The sequence below is a fragment of the Cricetulus griseus genome, chromosome 6 (assembly GCF_003668045.3).
Source record: "Cricetulus griseus strain 17A/GY chromosome 6, alternate assembly CriGri-PICRH-1.0, whole genome shotgun sequence".
In the NCBI taxonomy this organism is placed as follows: Eukaryota; Metazoa; Chordata; class Mammalia; order Rodentia; family Cricetidae; genus Cricetulus; species Cricetulus griseus.
In genome coordinates, this window is record NC_048599.1 from 5,202,696 (window position 1) to 5,225,022 (window position 22,327).

A 22,327-nucleotide genomic window follows, 5' to 3' on the forward strand; every position below is an offset into this window, starting at 1 on the left:
CAGTAGACTCCATCCATGGGAAATACATGGATGAGGCCCATCTATAGTAACAGTGTGGGGGGGGGGTTGCAGACTCTGAGGAAAGGGGAGTGACAAATGTCGAGTGCAAGCTTCCTTACATGGTGACTGAATATTCTGGAACTAGACGAAGATTCTAGCTGCCTGATATTGTGATTATTCTAAACGCCTAAAGGGATAAAGTTGAAGTAAGATGGTGGGCTTTGTCTGTCTGTCATGGAGACAGAGCCTCACTACATAGTCCAGTCTGGCCTTGAACTTATGAGGATGAGTATGCCACTGTACCTAACCCTGATTATTGTAGCAGATATGTTTTACTGCATTTTTAAAGGTTGTCTTATTCCTTAGCACCCATGTTTTTAAAAAGAGAGCTTAGCTACTTGGTGAATTCCAAGCTAAGAGACATGCAAAAAAAAAAAAAATGAACAATGACTGAAGAATCACAGCCAAGGTTCTTCCCTCTTTCCCTCACATATATGTCCATATCCACATGTCCACACACATAGAAGAGCTTGCTTTCAAACACATATCTACCTTCCCAACACTTGGGAGACAGAAGAAGGAAGATGGTGAGTTCCAGGTTAGCCATGGCTCCAGAGGAAGATCCTACCCCCCAAACCCCACAAAAATTGACGGGGGATATAGCTCAAGTGGAGCCTTTGCCTGGTATATGTGAGTTGGTACTGCGTTCAGTTCTTGGTACCACAACAGAAAAGGTTCTTTAGAAGATGATATCCTGGGAGTGACAACAGCTAAGTCCCTCTACTCCACTGAGTCTCTGGTTCCTCAACTGTAGGATATGGGTGACCCTGAACTCCAGATGGCCTTGCAGACTTCAATTGGCAGTGTCCAGAAATGGCCAGGCAGAGGATGGTGTGTCCCCCAGGGCAGTGGAATGTCACAGCATGACACAAGGGACTCCCAAGGCATTGGGTCTGTAGATGTGGGAACCCTAGTGCCTCTCTAGAGCCCTAGGGCTCAGCAAGCAGCCACACTCCCTGAGGCCACAAACATGCCCCATATGGTGTTTGTGGAAGTGGCCTGTCCCTGGTGCTCTAACTACTGCTAACACATCGGGCCACGGCAGATCATATTTTCAGCTCTGGGAGCCTGGTCTGAGCAGTTGGGCACTCTAAATTTAATTCTGCAGGTAATTTGAACGATGCTATCTAATTTCAAATGTCCCCACTCTTATGAGTGCAAAAGCAGCATAATTTTTAATTAGTGGGTAAACAGTAAATACTGAACGGCAGTAAAGTGGACAGCACTGTTAATTAAAAATCCATGGTTGATAAAAATCAATTTGGTCCTTGCATTCAGGTCCCTGCAAAGAGTTGTATGACCCAGCCATGGCCCCATCTGCCGGCAGTGGTTCATCTAGTTAAGACTTTCCTGGGGGTGGGGGGAGAAAGCGGGGAGAAGAAAGAAAAGAAAATCGAGGTCTGTCCCAAGGCTGTGAGGGGGCAACATCATGAGACTATTTCTAACTATTAAGTTGGGTTGGCTGTTGATTTTTTTAAAAAAACAACCTTTACATTGAGGCCATGGGAAGGCAGCACGGCTGGGCCCTGGGATTTTTTTTTTTTTTTTTTTTTTAAGAAGGTCTCCATCGCGCTGGGCTCTGTGTGTGTGTTCGTGTTCTGAAGACAAAGCGGCCTGACTGTATCTCACAGTCTCCTAACATAATTAAATCCTAATTTCTCACAGAAAAACAACATAAACGAAAATACACTTAGGGGAAAATAACATCTGAGGCTTCGTGACAGAGTGTGGCGTCTCTTCCTGGTGCCTTCAGGGAGGGGTGCATGGAACAAAACGATGGCTTCCTACCCAACAGAGAGAACATCTCTTCAAGAGCCAGAGACTCATGGAGACTACAACACTCTAATTTTCAGAGCTCGTGTGCTGTTTCACTGTGAAATGGAAGCTTCATTTCCCAGCCAGGCAAATAAGGCTGACCCCTCCTGATTCTTCTCGCTTCCATCTGTTCACCAAATCAACACTTTGCGACAGGTTTCATTGACACTGGTGATGTTCAAATTAACCTGCAGAATTGAATACAGAGAACCCACAGCTTTTGGACCACAACGGTGGCTCAGAGGAACCAGAATGTGTTCAGGTTGACAGCTTAGGAGAGTCTGTTTCCATTGGGGAGCGAGGGCTCAGTGTGGACACCCATGCGCCCACTGTAGTGACCTGGCTCGGGTTCCTTTGTCTTATTGACATTGTGCCAGATTAATTCTGAAAAACCCACCTTCCATCTTGAAAGTCTTCCATCAGCCTTGCTTGCCCTGTGACAGCGTGGCCATGTTAAGACTCCTTTCCCTGGTTAGCTGTTGAATTTTGTTCCTCCTACTTGTCTGGCCATGGTCAACAGGTCCATTGACCGGTGGGACCAAGGGCCACACTCAGATCTTCACTCAGTCATTCTTCATGTGTGTCTTATACTCTGTTCTATGCTTTGTCTATACTCCAAATTGGTTCCCAGTATTCTCAGTGATGACCCAAACAAGCCATAGTCAATCTGTTGGGCTGGAATCCCAGCATCCTATGCTCTACTAGCTCTTGCTCTTCTTCAAAAGTGCCACAAACCCACGGAGTTGAGTTGTCAAGCCACAACCAGCTCCTAGGGTGGCTGCAGAGATTGCCACCTGGGTCCCTTACTCGACTGATGTCAAAATCATCACCAGCTACACCACTCATCTACTCACAGGGCCCCCAGGGACCCTGAAGGTGACTCAGAATCCCAGGAACATACGTTTTCCTGAGAGATAGCTGGACAAAGAGAGTTTGAGGCCTAAGTATGAACCAGATAGAGATCTGAGAGGCAAAATGGGATCCCCCTGGCTTCCCCTCACGCCCAGCTGGGAACCTGTGCACCAGCAGTGGGGAAGGGATGGGAATATACCGTGGGAGAGTTTCTCCACTCTGTCCATAGCCTTCCCTGGAGGCCCTGGCTGGCCAGAGCTCTCTGAGCCCCTCCTGACCCACTTCAGCCTCAGGCTCAGTGGGAAGGGCTGGGTTGGCAAGCCCGATGCAGTGGCCAGCAGCCGGGGTCAGGAGCCACTATGAGGACAGTCTCTGCTGTAAAGCTTGGAAGTTGCTCACACTAGCTAGCATCCTGCCATCTGGGCTGTGTCAGCTGTCCTTCTAAGTAGGATGATAGCTCTAAGGGGATTACAATTCCTCAGCAGCTGAAGGTTTTTGCTACTCAATTCTGAGCAGCAGCTGGGAGCTGAAGGGAGCTGTCCCACGCCCTTGCCAGCCTATCCTGGGCTAAGGGAAGAAAGCCGGGCAGGATGTGGTCTATGTGGCTGTTCTCCTGCTCAGGCTCTAGGTACCCGCCATGCATTCAGTGAACACTGGCTGAGTGCTGTGTGCTAGACTCTGCTATGTGTCCCATGTACACAGGAGGGAACAGTGGCAAGCCTGCTGTATGCAGTCAACAAGCATCTGGGTGCTCTGGAACCTGAGGTGAGCCTGTGTAGCCTGCCCGAGGCCCTGCAATGTGAAGAACAGGTGGGTCAGGCAGTATGCATGAAGCCTGTGGATTTCTGGCTGGGTCCCTCTCTCCTCTGCAGCTAGCTAGCTAGCATCATAGAAACAGCTGAAATTTCAGGAGGTGACTCTCTACACTGGGAGCCCCAATGCCAACATGCCCATCACTATGGTCCTGCCCCCCACACCTCAGTGGGCCCTGGATCTCCACTGGATAGGTAAGACTCCCCTAAGCTCCCAACCATGCATTGCTGGGCTGGGAGATGTCTCCCTCTGAGTCCCAGCATCGACCTCAATGAAGTTAGGACAATGCTCCCAAGTCGCCAGAGGCTGCCTGCCAAACTCAGGGCTTGCTTTCTCCCATCTGGAGGTGGCATCTGGAGCAGGGAACCATCAGGCCTCACATCCAACCAACACGGTTAAGCTGAACGATACACATGTGGAGACCCGTCGCAGACACTCAGGCTTCCCTCTTGCAAGCTAGTGTGCAGGGTACGCAGCAGGACATTTGCTGAGCAGGCAAACAGGGGAGTGTGTAATGTAGATTTGGCATGGCACTAAACTGAGCTGCAAAGCGAAAACCCACAGAGTGACAACGAATGTCCCGGAAGGGTCCTGGATATGGTGACATTCTGAGATCTACAGGAAGAGTCAGGCAGAAGGCACAAAAGGTACAAAGAGGGCAGGAACTGGCTGGCTGGCCAGAGACCATCTGTGTCCCACCCAGTTCTCCTAACCTTGCAGACACGCCCATCTCACTGCAGGGGCTGATCTGCACCCCTCATCTGTGGCAGGCATCAGGTCACCCTTCCTCCCAGGGTGGGAGCTGAGGGAGAGTTAAGACTTCCCTGACTTATCCCCTCAGGTCTCCTCCTCAGCTCATTCCATTCTGGGGTCAAGGACTGAACTTTCCATGTACGTCCTCCATGTGCCTCCTGAGCTCATGGAGAAATCTGCCTGCCAAACATCTGCTAGCGCTTTGGGTGCTGGGAAGGGGCAGGTCACAAGCTCTCAAAATTGCCTCTAGCACTTTTCCCAGGCTCCGGGGCTGCAGCCCTACCTCATTCAGTCCAACTGGGACCCAGGCAGCTCCTGGCAGGGCCACTGAGTGCTCACAGGGGGATGCTGAGCTGTGCAGCTCCTACCTCAAGCAACAACACTCTGGAGCAGTTCTAAGAAATTTCTAGAACTTTCTTCCTAGAAAGTTCCCACTGTACTTGTTGCTTTCTGAGAGGAGTGTAGAAGAAGGGCCAGCAGTCTGGGGCAGTGAGATGACACTGTGCATGCCCCAGGGAAAGTCATTTGTGCTGCAGGACTGTCTGAGGCCCCCTGGTGTGCATGCTGCCTTCCCCACTCCAGCCATGGCCTGGCCTGTTAGCCACTTACTGTTTTTCTTCAGACCAACTTACTCTTGTTTACTTAAACACATTCATGCATTTTTACAGCCTTATTGGGGTATAATTGGCATACAGTGAACAGCACACATTTATAGTGTCATATAATTATTTTTTAAAGACGCCTAACACAGCTCTGTGCACAGAACAGCCACTCGCCATAAATAAGAAGTAACTGTGGGGAGACTCAGTGAAAGAAAACCACATAATTGGGTTGTCTCTAGATTCATGGCCCATCTCAGGCTCAGCGTCTGTTCTCTCGGGGAGCAAAGGGAGCTGAGGCTTAAGACTCATTACCTCTCAGCCAAGGCTTTCTCCTTCATGTTAGCAGAGAGCCTGGAGGAAAAAAGGGAGCCCTTTCTGCTCAGATGACAGCAACCTAAGTACAAAATACACATTAAGGTGGTAATCCAGGTGGGCACCAGGAAACGAGGAGGCACCCCCACCACCCCCCCACAATGAGCCCTCCACCAGGGCGTTCTTCTACCCTTGCCCATGACTGTGGGGCCAGGAGTCACTCCTTACCCTTCTGGACATGCCCTGGACCTGTTTACGTTGCTAACAGACTACATCCTGGAGGGCCAGGTCAGCTGACTCTGTGTGCGTGTGCGTGTGCGTGTGCGTGTGCGTGCGTGTGTGTGTGTGTGCGCGCGCGCGCACAGAGGTAGATGTGGGTGTCTTCCTCAGTTCCTCAATTGTTCTCCACCTTATTTTTTTTTAGGTAGAGTCTCTCACAGGGACCTAAGAATCTTCATCAGTCCTTAAAGATGTTCCTGTCTCTACCTCCCCAGAGATAGGATTACAGGCACATACCACAATTGCTTGTTACTGTTTGAATACTGGAGATCAAACTCAGAGGGTATCATGCTTGTGTAGACGGTGTAGGAGCAGGTGAGGAATTCTGGTCCCAGAAGTATCTCACAGCTGCTGGGTGAAGGGTTTTGAACAGAGAAGTGAAAACCTACCTGGGCGTCTCCTTCCCTCTGGGCTGGGCTCCCATGTCTCCAGCCTCCTTCACACGTACCCACCAACCTATCTTCCCAGTCTGGCTTGGGAGCAGTCATCTTCCCCCATGGCAATGCAACAGAACCCCTATCAGCCTTCAACCACAAAGTATGTGTTGTCCAACCCCTTTCCGGAAACAGCTTGCTATTTTGTGAATAAACCAGGGAAAGAAAGCAGGTCACTGAAGGGGAGACACTTGAGAGATGTCCGTCTGCTCTACTTCTTCTACCCCCGTTCATTCAGCAGGAAGTCCAGGACAGAACAATAGGGCCCTAGAACTCAGTGGGGGAAGAGGCCAGGGTTCCTTGGAAGCTAAGGAATACATTGAGAGGTAGATGGTGACAACAATCCCAGTTAGGACCATGGGGTTGACCAAAAGAGAACAGGAGAGCTTTTCTGAAGATCAAAAGATTGAGAATGCCCCCCAGCTGGCCTAAGTGAAGGAGGCTGGAGACATGGGAGCCCAGCCCAGAGGGAAGGAGACACCCAGGTAGGTTTTCACTTCTCCTCTTCAAAACCCTTCTCTCAGCAGCTGTGAGGTACTTCTGGGACCAGAATTCCTCACCTGCTCCTACACCGTCTACTCCAACCATCTCTTCCAAGCCTACCAGTTCTACTACAGGGATCCTCCTGCCAGGAGCCTGACTACGCACTGCTTATCAAGGGCAAAATCTGTCTGTGTTGGGCCTCCTGGGTCACCTCCAGGGGTGCCACAGAGGCCAACTACCATCTTTGTAAGATGGACATAGTCTTCTACAGTCACCATGCCCTGCTTGACATTGCCAGGTGCCTCAACCAGACTCAGGCTGGCCAGCACTGTACAGGATGGCTGCCCCTAGACCGGGCCTGGCTGCTGGGGACATTGTATGAGCCAGCTCCCAGGTACCAAGTGATTGCATGGCAGCACTGGGCTTCAACACACATGAACTCAGTCTTCTGTGCCTTCAGGGTCACATGCAACAGCAGCATGGGGTGGTGTCCCATCTAGCCAAGGATTTGTTCCTTGGGGATATCCACACTGACTGGGCAGAGGCAGCACTACCGCCCCACTGGCTCCCAGTGACCCCTGCAAAGTGTTCTGGTAAGTGTGGGCCCCACTGGGCATGTTCTGGTGTCCAGCCCAGCAGGTCCTTTTGAATCTGGTCCTGCTAAGGGTCTCTGCCCTGCCCTTCTCACTGCCTTCAGCTCTGGCCAGCTAACCTCAGGCTATTAGCACATACTCTATTACTTCTGCTTGTGCCATCTTCTCTCAGCTTTTGCAAGGCTAGACGGCATTCTGTAGAGAATGACATAGCTCACCCTCCCCAGCCAAGTCATTCTCAGCATGCATTCTCTAGATTTGGTCTTCATGATTCTTGCAAGACCCCATACCTGTCCCTGAAAGGCACAATGGCTCCAGCTGGTTTCCCCGTCCTTGGTTCTTGTTTACCTGGTCTCTCTATTCCCCACTCTACACATTTTCCAACACCCAACAGACAAGGCTGTTAGGAAGCTTGCCTGTTACCTCCTGAGTTGGGCACCAAGTACTCCATCAGGGAAGGTTTTTGGCATCACCCAACCTGGGGTCTGGCATCTAGCTAAAATCAGCATAATGTTGGCACATGCAAAGGGAACAGTCTGCTAGGGCTGCAGTACCTCCCTTAATGACCTCCTTCAGGAGCCCCAGGGGTCCCTGGTGACCAGGGAACAAACCACCGATGCACATGTGCACACATGCTGATATTATAATGTACTGCATCAAACTCCATGAACACTATGGAGCTGGGATAATGAACCAAGGTGGCGCTGGGATGTGAGTCCTAACTCTGCCTACTTAAAGCTTAGTGGAAACAAAGGACTCTGGGTTAGGGCCTGAGCCTCTGTGAACATGTGGGTCCAGGGTGAGGCCTGCGCTCCTCATCTCTAACATGTGCCCTGGTGGTCTATGAGCTGTTTCCCCAGAGTAAGGAGGCCCTAGCTACAGTGAACTGCCCCTCCATGAGACTTCAAAGTGACCCTCATGGAAGCCACACAACCTTAACTGTAAAGGAAGAAGGACACTACTGTCCCTACACTATGAAAGGGTGGGGTTGGTAGACTTTGGTGCTGAGGCCAGGTCTGATAGCTGGTCATGCATGAGCAAACCTCCTCAGAAAAATGTTGAGAAAAAAATTGAAGGCACAAAAGGCATTGGCTTCAAGTGGAAGCCAACCCCACTAGCGCAGCCTGCAAATGTGAAGCTGTGCAAGACATGGCTGAGAATAGGAACTCTTTCTTCACCCTCAAGTCCAAGCAGTGGTAAGTGCAAACAATGTTCCCAGTGTCTAGGACACTGACAGTGGGACAGGGGTGACACACAGGAACAATGATGCTGGCACTTGCTGCTTATTGTAAATGGAGATGAAAAAGTGGGTTAGGACTCTGGATTAGGAACTTCTGACCAGTGAACCCCATATATATGTCCTGAAAATCAAGCTGAGCATAGTAGCTGGCATAGGTAACTCTAGCACTTTGGAGGCAGAGGCAGGGGAATTATTTTGAGTTTAAGGCCAGTCTCAAAAACCAACAGAACAACAAGGAACAAAGGCATATTGAGAGATGAAGGAATAAGTTCTACCATCTTTATCAAGTGCTATTTGAACCTTGGGCCATCTTCCTGTCACACAGCATATATTGAGTGCCTACTGTGTACTGTATACTCAAGCAAAGCAGAATGGGGCAGCTTCTGATCTCTGGTAGCAACTGCTTCCCAAAATCCCAAGGGGTGGACACTGGTGATAAAAGATAGACCACACCCATCTGCCTACCTTACACTTTCAACTGCCCCCAAAACCCAGGATCTGGGAGGCAGAGAAGGAACATGCCAAGGTTCTCCTAAGAAGGGTCTTCTTTCTTTCCTCTTTCCTTCTTCCTCTCTCTCTCTCTCTCTCTCTCTCTCTCTCTCTCTCTCTCTCTCTCTCTCTCTCCCTTCCTTCCTTCCTTCCTTTCTTCCTTTTTTTCTTTTTCTTTCTTTTTTTTTTTTTTTTTGATTTTCAAGACACAGTATCTCTGTGTAGCCTTGGCTGTCCTGGAACTCACTCTTGTAGACCAGGCTGGCCTTGAACTCACAGAGATCCACCTGCCTCTGCCTCCTGAGTTCTGGGACTAAAGTGTGCACCACCATGCCTCTCAGGGTTCTTTTTAAATGACCTCAAAATCAATCCCTTTGATGACTGTCAATGATGCTCAGGACATAACCCTGAGGAAGGCATACATGGTGAGTGGATTACAGCCCCCACCTCCTTGTTCCAAGGGACACCATGAGAGCTCACAGCATCCTCTCTTCTGGGCAGAACTCAGGGGCCACTATTCCTTCCCTTCCTGCCACCGGGCCAGCTCTGGTGGCCTACGCAGGCTGGAAAAGTGATTGAGAAACAAGACACATAGAAACATGTCATTGCAGACCAGTGCCAGATGCACAGACATTAAATTAAAGGTCTGCTCGGCAACTCCCCTCTTGGGGAGAAGGAGGAAGGTTGTTTGAGAGAAGGAAATGCTGCAGTCAAATCCCCGAATAGCATCTTGTTCCTTACCTTCTGCTCTCGGGGCCTGAGCCTTGCCCATGACCCAAACCAGATGGTAAACACGAACATTTTTAGAAGTTAATTTAAAACCAATTTGATCCCCAAATTTATTGCCTGGATATAGAATATTAATCAATCAGTGCATTCTCTACCACAGTCATCTGGGCAGGCATCACCTCTGGGGCTTAATTAGAAACTAGTACGTGCCATAGAAGAAATGGCTTGGTGAAATAGGCTCACGTCAGCATGAAGTTGGCAAGTGTGAGTCTAGGGGTTTTATCTATTAACACAGGGGCCTCTGGTCTCTCTTGGGGACACTCTGGAGGTGTTTGATGGGACAATGGGGACAGGAGCTTTGTGTCATCTCCTTGAACTGTCCTTGAGTAAGAAATGCCTTTTCTGTCCCCTCAACCATCTTTAAAGCTCTGCTATGCCCCAAACCACTTGCCCCAAATGAAAAGCCAGCTCCTGCAATGTCCCTGTGCACAGGGGATCACACACACATGAGACCACGAGAGTGTCTCTGTGTGTGTGTGGCAGGAAAGAGCCACTCTGGGACTATTTCAATGCTGTGCATTTGGTCCTGTCAATACACATTAGTGTGAGCATAGTTCAGAATGTGAGTTAAAAGGCCTAAATTAGAGGGGACTCTTATCAGCCGGCCTCCCAATTACTGACACTCTAGCTAACTGCCATTGCTTCCTCCATCACAAACAAGTCTGCCGCCATTTACCGGTGTTTCAAAGTGCCTTCCAGTACTCCAGCTCAGAATCCCCAAACAGCAAGGCATCATAGTGCTTGCCTGTTATCTGAGCTCTTTGGAAGCTGGAACAAAATAGATTGCCTGGAGTTTGAACCCAGCCTTGGCTATACAGCACGACTCTCTCTCTCAAAAATAATAATGATCACAAAAATAATATCCAGAAATAAAACATGATATAGGGTCATGTGTTATAGAAATAGAAGTTCAGCTTCCTCACAGGAATAAATATTAATAGTAAGAGCTTTGAAAGTGTGACAATCCAAACAAAAGAAAAAAATGCCCCTCTCCCACTGCCTTTTCTGCTTGGGCCTTGGTCCCCAAGTTTCCCTCAGGAATAGCGGGAACAGGGTTGTCTGCTGGCTCTCAGTCAGTGCTGAGCCGTGGCCATTCCAAGGCCATCACGTTTGCTGAGAAGAAGGCTCTGTGTGGTGGCAGCAACTCCCTTTAAGGAAAGGAAGAGAAGGGTTAGGGAAGGGAAGAGGGAAGGAGGAGGGGATGGGAGTCTGTGTCTAGCTCCTTTCTGACCTCTACTAGATGTTTTCACTATGAAATGTAGACCAATTAGATTCCATGTATGTTTCCTATTGTTGGGTTTTACTCACCTTAGCAAAGTCAAACCTGAGATGATTTCAAGTAATCCAAAGCCAGAAGAAACCAGTTCACACCCTGGGGCAGCAGAGGGGTCCTGCAAGCCCCGAGACTCCAGGGCAGCTGGTCTTGTCTGTTATAATTAGTGCTGGAGGCTGGGCGGGATGGTGCGTGCTCATGATCCCAGCACTTCAGAGTTGTAGAAGGAGAGCCAGGAGCACAAGCCTCCAATGCAGAATCCCCCCATTGGATGGGCCCCCTGTCTACCCATCACTCCTCTCCCCATACTACTCCTGGCTCGAGGACTGGCCCCCTTTGAGTGGCTGTGACATCAGTCTTTGACTTCCAGGTGGCCCCTTGGGCACTGTGTAGCCCTGCAGATGTCCCCGAAACTCTGTGCTATCGTACCACTGTGGTGAAAGAACAGCCCTTCTCCACCGCTGTCTTGGATGGATAGATGGCCCTGCCACCTCTAGTTCAGCCAGTATCCCACAGGGCTCAACAGTACTGCAATGCCAGGGGTCCCAGACCACGGGCCTGGATGTGGCCACAAAACGTGTTGTGTTTCTAAAAGCATACTGCTAGTTTAAATTCTGTCGCTGTGGTCGGTGTGAGTCTACTCGCCCTTCCTTGCCTGGGGTATGGAGACTGAGAGGACCTGCTCCGACGGTGCCCAAGGGTGCTTCCTGCCGTTTGGCCAGGTTCTGGGTTGTGGTGTAGAGATCATTAATTTGAATTTAGCAATACAAACTCAGCCAGGGCATGAATTAAAGATGCCGCTTGGGCTTTCAGTACTCTCAGCTCTCTGGCAGAGGGCTTGTCTCTCTGGGGGCAGTCGGCTTTCTTGAGTTCTGCCTGTTGGCATCTTTGGGCATCTGCTTCTGTGAGTCAGACCTCAAGCTGGCAACAGCGCACACGGATAAATCCGGTCCTCCAGGGCCACAGAGCACGAAAAGAAGGCTTGATCTGAGCTGAGACCTTGGCCTTGCCCCCCACACAAGCTGCGGCCTCTAAGTCTCCCGTGCCCACGCATAGCGCCCGCAAGCTTAGGGCTAGCCAAGCGGGGCGAGGTCCATGGAGGAAAGAGCATTTCTGCCTTTGGAAACTAATTAATACTAATGATAGCTGCGGCTCGATGTGCTCTGTAATTAGCCCTGAATATTCTTCCAGAATTCACTGCTCTCAACAGAAGGGGATGGGGAGGCCTGGGCCACCAGGCTGCAGAGAAGCATCTGGGGGCAGGACCCAGAAAGCCTGGCCTCTCCAAGTCCCCACACTGTGACGCTAATATGTTGAGTTCTTGTCTGCTCAGGGGGGCTGTTTTCACGATGGGGACCCTGCTCATAGGCCTAGGGCCTCATCTGCACACTGAGAGATTAACTGGTGTCCTGATGGGCTCAAGGGTTTTCAGGACTGTGAGCAACTTGTTCCCAGCTCCTTCCTCCTCCTGCCACCGCGGCTCTTATCACAGATCTTGAACAATCCTATATGAGGCTAATGATGCATACAGAGGAAAGCCCTTGGCCTCCCTGAGACTGTGTGGGGTTCAATCAGTCCAAGGAGATTGCTCTAACTTATTATCCATTCTTCTCAAAAAAAAAAAAAAGCACCAAGTTAATATTCTCTGTGGGTCTCAGACAGCTACGAGTGTTCCTGGCATGTTTACCAAAGTACAAGAAATAATTAGATTATTTACAGTCTTGGACTACATGGCAGTGGGGATGACAGTAGGTGTCGAGAACACAGCCATGGCTGAGCAAGCCTTATATCTGAGGCTGGGAGCAGCCATGCCAATGTTCATAATCAAATTTAAATCTTTTAATAAAGTTAAACAGCCTGAAAAATGTTCTTATTGGTTATTAAAATCAACCAGCGGGATTATAGTTCCAAAGACAAGACACATGTGAGGAGAATAATGCAGAGAGGTAAAACCCAGCCTTATGCACCCTCCAGAGGCCCTGCCCCCCACCCCGGCCCTCCATTTCACCCACTGTGCTCAGAACACCCCAGCTCTGGTTTACTGGGGTCTGCAACACCCTGGGCACACCTGCCTTTCTGGTTCTTGATCATACTGAACGAGTCTGTCTGGGGACCTTTGCCACATGTCCTCCCCCAGACCAGGGAAGACACAATGCTTGCCTTGTCATTCAAATCTCAGACTGAGCATCACACCCCCAGGAAGGCCCACCACTGGCACTGTCCCCAAAGCATCAGTCTTCTCTCTTCCACCCGCCATTGTGGCATGGTGACCAATGTTTGAAAGACCTTCGCTTTGTTCATATTTATCTCCTGGCTCCCCTAGAGAATGTAAGCTCCCAGGGAAGTGACAGGGCCATCTCTACATCTTCCCCATGGGCTCAGAGTACCTGGTGGAAGGGCCTCAGGGCCTCAGCATATGGATGACTCTCAAGGGCACAGAGCTTGGTGAAAGCCACAGGCCACGTGTGTCATCCCTGGGTGGGGGAAGACTGAATCAGAGATTCAAAGATGAGTTGATCCTCTGTATCTTCTACATGGAGACATGGAGGCACGGGGGGTGGGGAGGACGGGGGCTGGCATGAGGTCACACAGTCAACGAAGCCTTGGATCCAAATGGGAGATCAGGGTTTTCTGAAGGGAGTATTGCAGGGGCGGGGGTGGCTCATTGCTGCAACAAGGAAGGTCATTTGGAACTGCTCAGCAAGTCGTGGGCCACCTTGGTTAGGTATGCTGAGTCAGAGAGGTGCTTTGGCTGGGCTGAGCTAGGTCCCTTTCAGTGAGGAGAGGAGGGTTAGGCAGAGGCCAGGGCCTCAGAACCCCCAGACCCGTCCACCCTTCTAGAAACCCAAGAGTGCTCTCCTTGGCAGAAGGGCAGAGCCTACTCTTGGCTGTGAGCAAAACAAAACAAAATTAATGCTCTCACTGTATGTGCAGTCACGTTGAAAGGGGGCAAAGCCCGTGCGGTTGATAATTTCACAGTGCAAGTCCCAGGAGAGCAAAGGAGCTTTTTTTTTTCTTTTTAATAAAAAGTTTAAATTGTACACAGCTCTCGGAGGCCCATTAACTACCAGGCACTGCTTATCAGAAGTTATTTCTTTGCTTTTCTCTAAGCGAATGTGTTTAATCTCCCAGCGGTACCACCGAGCTGAGAAGCAGCCTGTGCTGGTGACGTGGGCCGCTCTCTCAGTGTGTCCTCTCCTGGGAGCTAGGGTGACTCAGGCGTTGGCTGGAGCCTCTGACGCAGGTGGGGTTGCATTAGGGCCCTGGCAGGGGCCGGTGCACAGCCATTAGTGTCACTGAAAGGGGAGGGGGAGTTGTTCCCACTTACAGAGGTGGGATTTGAGCAGCAACTGTCCACCTCCCTATCGGCTCAGAGCTGGTCACCCACTTGCAGAGACCAGAAATCATCTGGCCACGCTGGAGAGCTCTCTTAATGTCCAGGCAGGCATCTCCTCCCTGCTAGCTACTCTGTGGTCATCGCTACTTCCCCAGAGTCAGTGCGCACACAGCCCACTCCTGTCTCCCCTCGCCTCTGCCCAGTGGGACACCCCCGGCCCCCATCTTCATCACCCATTTATCAGCAACATCCTGTTTATTCGCCACCCTCTTTAGACCCAGCTTCAGAACAGCAGGTCTCCTGTCAGGGTCCCTGCTGCGCCTCCAGTGTGCAGTGTCACCTGGCCCAGTGGGAGTGCAGTAAACACTGGCTGAGTGGATAAATGTTTGGTGGTGGTGATGGTGGTGGTGGTGGTGGTGGGTGTTCAGAATGCAGCCATTAAGTGTCAACTACGCTCCCCCCCCCCCATGCTGCCTTCAAGCCACACATGCCACTGCTTTTCCTAGTAAGATGGGCAGAGCCAAACCCCAGACATGGGAGCTGCAGGACACTATGCTTTCTCCGTTGTTTCTATGGCATCAAGAATAACTTCTGCCTCTGAACAGGTCACAGGGCCTGGCACTGTCCCAGACACATCAAACTTCTTCTCATACTACAGAAACCAAGGGTACTGAGAGAAAGGCCCTGAGCGCCAAGGAGGAGTCATAAGCCACACCTCCAGCCCCCGCCCTGAAACCCCACCCTACCGCTTCTCAATGGTGGTGACTGGTGGAGGACTCTGGGCCATCTACCCTGAGCTTATGCCCTGGAGAGCAGCCACTATGCACAGACTCATTGAGGAGGGTCTCCTCCCAGTGTTGCTGCTCTTCCTAGCGGCATTTAGTAACGGATACCTCTTAGTCCTATATATGCGGTGTCTCTTTAATGTCTTAGATGAAGAAAAAAGGTAACAAGCGGAGGTGGTTGCCTCATCTGTTAAAACTAATTATGCTGCTTTTGTAAAGAAATGTCAAGTGCCTGAGGAGGAAGGGCTGGCTCTCCGACTCTGAGCTGAAGAGAGTCACAGCTATGTTCCTTTCCCTCCACTTCTTTCAGAAATTCTGATAAATTATGGGGAAATAATTAAAAGGGACAGAGTCTCATGGCTAACTAGAAAAGGAGAGGAGAATGTGGCCAGCAAGGTGGGAGTAAGACAGAGCCTGTGGTAGACAGTAGGCCTGAGAGTAGGACATTTTCACTTCAATCTCTTATCGCCACACTAGGTGGTCAGGGTGAGGCTCAGAAGCAAGCTCGTGTGCCACAGGTCTGGGCTTCGAGAACAGGCCATCTGGTCAGCTCAGAAGACAACAGCGCAGAAGGGCTGGACACAGGGCATCTCCCGCAGTGCTTGTGAGTTTGTAAAAGGGGCTGTAACCACTCAAGCCACTCCCTGACCCAGAAAAGAACTGAAAGTTCAGCCCAGGGATTTTTGGATTCACTGACAGCCAGGAGCAGAGTATCATGCTGGAAAAAAATATGGGCTGTGAATAAAACCCTGCGTGTTAAATGGTGAATGCAAGCCTCCTGCTGTCCTTGGCTTCCACAGAGGCAGGGCCAAGAGCTGCCAGGTGGCAGATGTGAGGTTAACCTTTTAAATACTGCACATCTCTGTTAGGCCACAAAAAAAAAAAAAAAAGTTTGATCCTTAGCACCACAGAAAGCAGACTAAACCCTACCTTTTCCCAGCTCCTCTAGCAGGAAAAAAAAAGTAACAAAGAACTATTATGTCTCTAGTGGGAGAAAAAAACTACATCTGCTAAGTACAGTGATGAGGCAGGAGTTCAAGGCCAACCTTAGGCTCATAGTGAGCTGGAGATCATCCAAATACCACAATACACTATAAACCCAAATGTATCTGCATATAGCTAATGGTGCATATACACACATGTGTGTATTCAGGAAACAGGTGCCACACACAAATAAGAAAGAAAGAAATCTTGAAAATTATAATATGGAGACACAGAGGCAGGTGGATTTCTGTGAGTTTGAAACCAGCTTGGTGTATATAAAGAGTTCCTAGTCAACCAGGGCTGCATAGTGAGTAAGACTTGTCTCAAAAAAAGAAAAGTGAAAACATTGGAAATTAAAGTTGAAAAATACCCCAGAAATAAACACCAGAATTTGGGGTGACAGTGAATTTTAAGGGGACCACTGGAAATGAAATGGTGTTTTCAGAGTCCTCACAGGCACTTTCAGAATGTCTTTTATACCCAGTACAACTATCTAATCAAGTGGTGGTGGGGGGGGAATAGGGCAGTTTCAGGTTGCTTTTCTCAGAAAAGTTATGTTCTGCATATGCCTTTCTCAGAGACCTGCTAAGGGATGTGCTTATTCAAAAAGAAGTAAAATAAGGAAGATCTAGCCATCCCACTCCTTGGCATTTACACAAAGAACTCCATAGCCTACCATGGGGGTATCTGCACAGCCATGTGTTTGCTGCTCTATTTGCTATATCAAAGAAATGGAATCAACTTAGATGTCCATTAGCAGATGAATGGATAAGAAAAACATGATGTCCATATACAATACTCAGCTGTAACAAAAAATGAAACTGTGAAATCTGCAGGAAAATGGATGCACCTGAAAAGCATATTAAGCAAGGTGAAAGAAAAGAAATGCAATGTTCTCCCTCATATGCAAATCCTAACCTAAACTGTATACATGGATATATGCAAACAGGAGCATGAGAAGAGACCAAGGGAGTAACAATAGGTGAGGACAGATGGAACGCAGGCAAAAGAACACACGAGTCGTGACACAGGATATAAGACTAATTTTTCTAGTTTCAATTTATTCATGTGTGCGTTGTCTAAGAAAGCTGCGATTTCAGAATGGCCATCTGAACTGTAAAAATGTTTCTGGAGAAGTCCCGAGGTTGGGGCTGAGGTATGCGAAGGGTCTTTAACCCTGCTGGCCTCTGTTTTCATTTGTGAGTTCATTAGAATAAAGGGATTTAAAAAAAGAAAAAGAAAGAAATATCCTAAGGAAATAAATAAATAAATCCACCAAAAGAGGAAATGAAGACTTAAAAAAAGAGATCAGAGGAGATCTAACAGGGACAGCAAATTGAGTGCTTGTGTGACCCTCAGCACAGAGAGGGGGGAGGGGCGAGGACCTCTGAAGACATCTGTGGAAATTATCAATGTGTTGGAGGGCGGAGACTTACCTGTCAGGGTTTTGTGCCGAGCTCATCATACAGTGAAAGCTCAACCAGAAAGACTCCAGTGAAAACCATGGTGATGGTTATGGTTGTCAAGAGTACTGTCAACTGCCAACACTCAGTCATGGGACAGGACAGACAGCACAACTCTGTGACCTCGTTCTGTGAAAGGGAAGGAAAACTGTGCTTGGGACAGGCTTGAGAGTCTTCCTTCACTCCTCATCTTTCCTAGGGGGAAATCGGTCGATAAGATCTGGGCTCAAAAGCCATGCTCACAAGCATGTCATTTGGAATTGGAAAGAGGGAACACCAGAAGCAAGTGCTACCTGAGGGCCACGGAAGCCCAGGGTGACACTGGCTGTTCATTTTCACTGTGAGGTCATCAGGCAACTTGAGTTTTTTGTATTATGTACACAAAAGGCCTTGGCATGAAACCAAACCAAACCAATTTTATGCCCACCTGTCTACCCTTACACATGGTGCATGTTGTTCCAGTGGCTTCTGAAGGTGTGTAAAGGGTAGACTCTGGGATTTCGAGTGCTCTGGAGGAAGCCAGACTATAGACTCATGGTTTGCAGAGGAGTCCTGAAAAATGGACTCAGCCTCCACCCTGAGTTTATGGGAAAATGGGCCAAGGACAGAGCCAAGGACAGGGACAGGGACCTGGCCCTGGCCACCAGCCCTTCCTCACAGGTTGACTGGCTCCATATTGGTGGATGGTTTTATCATTACTATTGGAAAATATTTCCTGTGGTCAGGAGCCACCCTTAGGAGCAGCCACCTGACGTCAGGGAGGGGTGAAGACAGTGGGGCTTGGCTGTGAAAAGCTTCCTGCACATTTGTAAGGTTTTGAAGCAGTAGAAAGGGCCATTTTTCAAAAGCCCGTAACACGGACTTTATGTTTCTCCAAATGTTTCCTCTGTCTTTTCTTCTTTGAAGTGATTTTAGTGGTCAAACATCGCTGAGAAAAACAGAAAGAGAAGTTCTACTTGAAAAAAGAAAGCCTGGATGGTAAGTGCAATTCTGTGTTTTCTGTGTCTGATGGCACCTCACTCCCATTAGAGGCAGTGCCCAGTGAGTCTGAGGGCAGCAGCTTCATCTACAGCACCAACAAAAGATCCTGAGAGTCGGGGTGGTGGCTCATGCAGGATAGCTGTTCTCCCCAGCTCCTATCCTGTCAGGACCCCACCAGGGGTCAGTTTCCAATCTTACCGAACACTGTGGGGAAAAAGACCCGAAATGACACAGGAACACACACAGGTTTGGACTGATGCAGTCACCAAGTTGTAGGTACAGGCAGATACACACACACACACACACACACACACACACACACACACACACACACAGACACACACACTCACTCACACTCACACTCTCACTCACTCCTATGCCCTGGGCTGCAGTCTTCCTGTGAGAATAATGAACACCTCTTTCTGCAGTCACAAACTGCTTGTATAGACAGTGTCTGTTCCCCTACCCTCAACCTGGCTTCACGGCTAGTCTTCATGCGCTTGCATGTAGGGAACCCAGGCTAACGCAGGCAAAAGAAACCCAAACACATGTGTACAGTGAGTCGTATGCACGACTGTGTGAACCTGTGTCCTCATCTGCACGCACGTGTGTGTCTTGACGGCAGCGTATGTGCCTGATTGGTGAGAACCAGCCACTGCTGGTTCTGACAGCCGGAGACAGCAGCAGTGCCTTCCTGGAAGCAGTGGGGCCCAACTTCAAAATGCAGACTTCCCTTGTCCATTTTTACCTGCTAGGGGCTGACCCCATGATATCAGGGCTCATTTGCACATATGTGTGTGGTGATAAGGGCAGAAACTGCTTCAAGACACCTCAGCTGGCTGAGCTCTGGGTGCCTTAGACCGAGGCAAAGTACTGAGTAATGACAGCATCGCTGTGTGCACTGACACAAAATGGCCTCCAAGATACATTTCCAAGAGGCCAGCTACATGGCAGGGCAGGTGAAAAAATTCATACTGTCTCCAGAGGAAGGAGTGAACTGCCTTGGCTAGGCATCCTCAGGTGCGGTGTGATGGCTTAGCTTTTGCCTGTGCTACTTTTCCAAGAGGCTGAGACTGTCTTGGTGAAAGCTCTTCCATGACACTGTGAGCCAAGGAACTGTGTATCAGGACTTAAAAGACAGGCCAGCTCATCTACACTGGTACAGGCACGCCGCAGACCAGTGACGCTGGCCTCGGCAACAGGAAACCCTGAGAATGCAGAGGGCCCCACCTCCCAACCCCTCTGCTCCCGGATGAAAGTTCCTCAGTAGCAAAATGAGGACGTTGACCTAACTCATCTTTAAATCTGGTTCCTGGCTGGAAGACGCAGATTTTCATTTAATCCAATTTCCTCCCACTAAGCAGAACAGGGTGCAGAGCAATGGTTCTTGGTACATTCTCCACAATGCACCAAACACTCTCAAGCCATCCATTCAAAGTAATTTTACACAGAAGCATCCTTTAAATATATTCAGTGCACAGAATTTATTGAACGTTCTATGGAGACAGCTCACATGAAAGTTTATACCCCAGCAGGACAGGTTTCATCAGACCAACACAGAACACGTGAAAACTCGCTGTGAACGGCTCTTTCAGTCTGGACACTGCAGAAATATGTTTCCTTCCCTCTGGGAAAAGTAAAGTCAACCGTAAAACCATGGATTTATCACACGTCAGATAACCAAAGTGCATGACGACCAAGAGTCCTTTCCTGCTCCGACTCTGTAAATGAGTTCCACATCAGAATAGGAAATACAGCTTAAATGCACAAAGGAGAGATCATGAAAACAACAACATTCTGAAACATCTCTCAAAATACTCAGACCCCAACATGTTGACATACACTGGGGTAGGAATGAGCACACACAATTGCAGGCTGCAGAGATCTTTGAGATGAGAGAGAACATGAGGCCAGACGGGAACGACATGCATTGTAGTGGCCGTTTCTCAGATGGGGAGGGCGGTGATGGGAACATTACCTTGTGTTTGTTACAGTAAGTTCCAAATGCAGCAGTTCATACATTTCATTTAAAAAGCAAAACGTAACAACAACAACAAAAGAAACGCCAGCCACAGAAACGAGGCTCGTTGCATTTTGCATTTTTCTACATAAGAGCGTAGACCACCACCCTTAGCAGTGAAACACAGCCAAACAATTGCTGCAGATCAGTTCCCCAGCACCTCACCCGGTGCAGAAAAGAGAGAGTGCACTTTAGAAACATCTGCTACACGGATCATGAAAGAAGACAGTTTTGTGCACATGGTTTCAGTATCACAGACAATAAATTCCGACCTTTGAAGGCATGTAAGAGACTCAATGGGAAAAGGCTTTTTTCTAAAAATAAAATAAAATAAATGCTGCACTAACAGGCTAGCGGCTGAATTTAGTTTACTTCTAAAAAGCAAAGAGATGGGAATGCAGGCGGCCGTCCATAAAGAAGACGGAGGCCTTGTTGTTTTAAAGCAGGAGCTGGTGAGTCGATGTGCGGAGTGTGTGTGCTAATCCATCATCTTGGTAAGCCGTGTAAGCTCTGCATTCTTGTTAGCAAGGGGCCTTAATGAGATTGTGTTAAAAGATCTGATTTGTCTCCCGGAGTTGGTGTTTTCTGAAGGGAGACGGAAAGTAGCATGTAATCTGTTTTATTTCGGCCAGACGTGGCTTTTGAGCGTCAGGGCAACGGAACTGTGGCTGCAGCCCCACCGTGCAATGGCCCTGCCAGCTCCCGAGGCTCATCAGGATGCAGGCGGTATGCAGGGCAGAGCATCCAGTCTACACCCACATCCATTAGCGAGATGATTAAGCCTGCATCAGCCCCTCCTGCAATACAGCAACTGTAATAGGGCATTGTTAGGGGATCAGTGCTTCCTGGCTCAAAATAAACGTGAGCATTTACACCACCAAAGCAGCACTTGCTGCTGCACGGCTGTGCTGCTTCCCAGTGACACCTTTTCATCAGTGTAATCCACACTGTGGCAACATTCCAAGGCATCATAACTGCAAATATTATCTGTGGCAAGTTGGATAATGGCTATGTTTTTGTTGCTAGCTTTCCTTCCTCTTCTGAAGAGCGGATGCATACATATTCTAATAAATTAATCCCATTAAGGCAAAAAAAAATCTAAGGTAATTATTACATTCATTGAAACCACCTTCCCCAGATCTCTCTTAACCATAATACACAGATGCTCGTGTGTGATGTGCCTTTGAAATTTTTACATAGACCTCTGTAACCGGAATAAATGAACTGGGTGAAACCCACACATACAACCGCTGTGGAAATGGCTACAGCCCCCTCCCTTCGGGGTCTGGTTCCCTCACGCACCCCAAACAGTAAATATTCTTAGTGGCTGATCCTCAGGTGCAGTGACCATCGGAGGGCTGGGAGCCGGGCAGCAAAGCACTCATGGCTCCCATGCCCTGTGCCGGTCGGGTCGTCTGTCACTTGCTCGTGTGTTTCTCCATAGGTTCAGAGAGAACCCAGACACTAGCTCAGCTGCTTTCAAGCCTCAATAGGCCACTTCTATAATGCCAGTTTTAATGAACTTCTCTCATTCACATTTAATTTACAAGGTGTTAAGGAGCCTCCAGATAAAGCAACCCTACCTCACCGAGACACAGTGGTAATTTTCTTTCTAAAGCGCCCAGTTCATTCCCCCAGGCACATGGGCAGTGAGAAGAATGGAAACAGCCACATGTATTCATCATGTGGGAATGTGTTCAGGCCATGCCGGAGCCCTGGCTCTCCCTGCTCAGCCTGGAAACACCGGCTGGGTCAGGGTGGCAGACAAGACACCGCTGGTGAGCTGAGGCGCCGGCAGCAAATACCTCCCTCCACCTTGCTCCGCCATTAATCCCATTTCTTGAGCAAGCTGTGCCTTAGCATGCGCAAGCAAGCTTGGGTTCATTCAGCTCAAAAGGAAAAGGCTGCCCAGCTTAATGTACTGGAGCTTTCGTGCCCCTGCGTACGGTCTTGTGGGGGTGCTCTGCAGC

At 49.1% G+C, this 22,327-nt stretch overlaps 1 protein-coding gene across 1 annotated transcript; it reads left to right on the top strand.

Annotated features, from left to right (window-relative positions):
* The first annotated feature begins 3,665 nt into the window (after positions 1-3,665).
* Positions 3,666-21,174, top strand: Apcdd1l (APC down-regulated 1 like). The gene is given in 7 exon segments (XM_027419815.1): positions 3,666-3,729; positions 6,447-6,542; positions 6,545-6,784; positions 6,787-6,937; positions 6,939-6,996; positions 15,387-15,513; positions 20,990-21,174. Coding segments are annotated over 7 exon segments (921 nt in total).
* Positions 21,175-22,327: the final 1,153 nt, after the last annotated feature.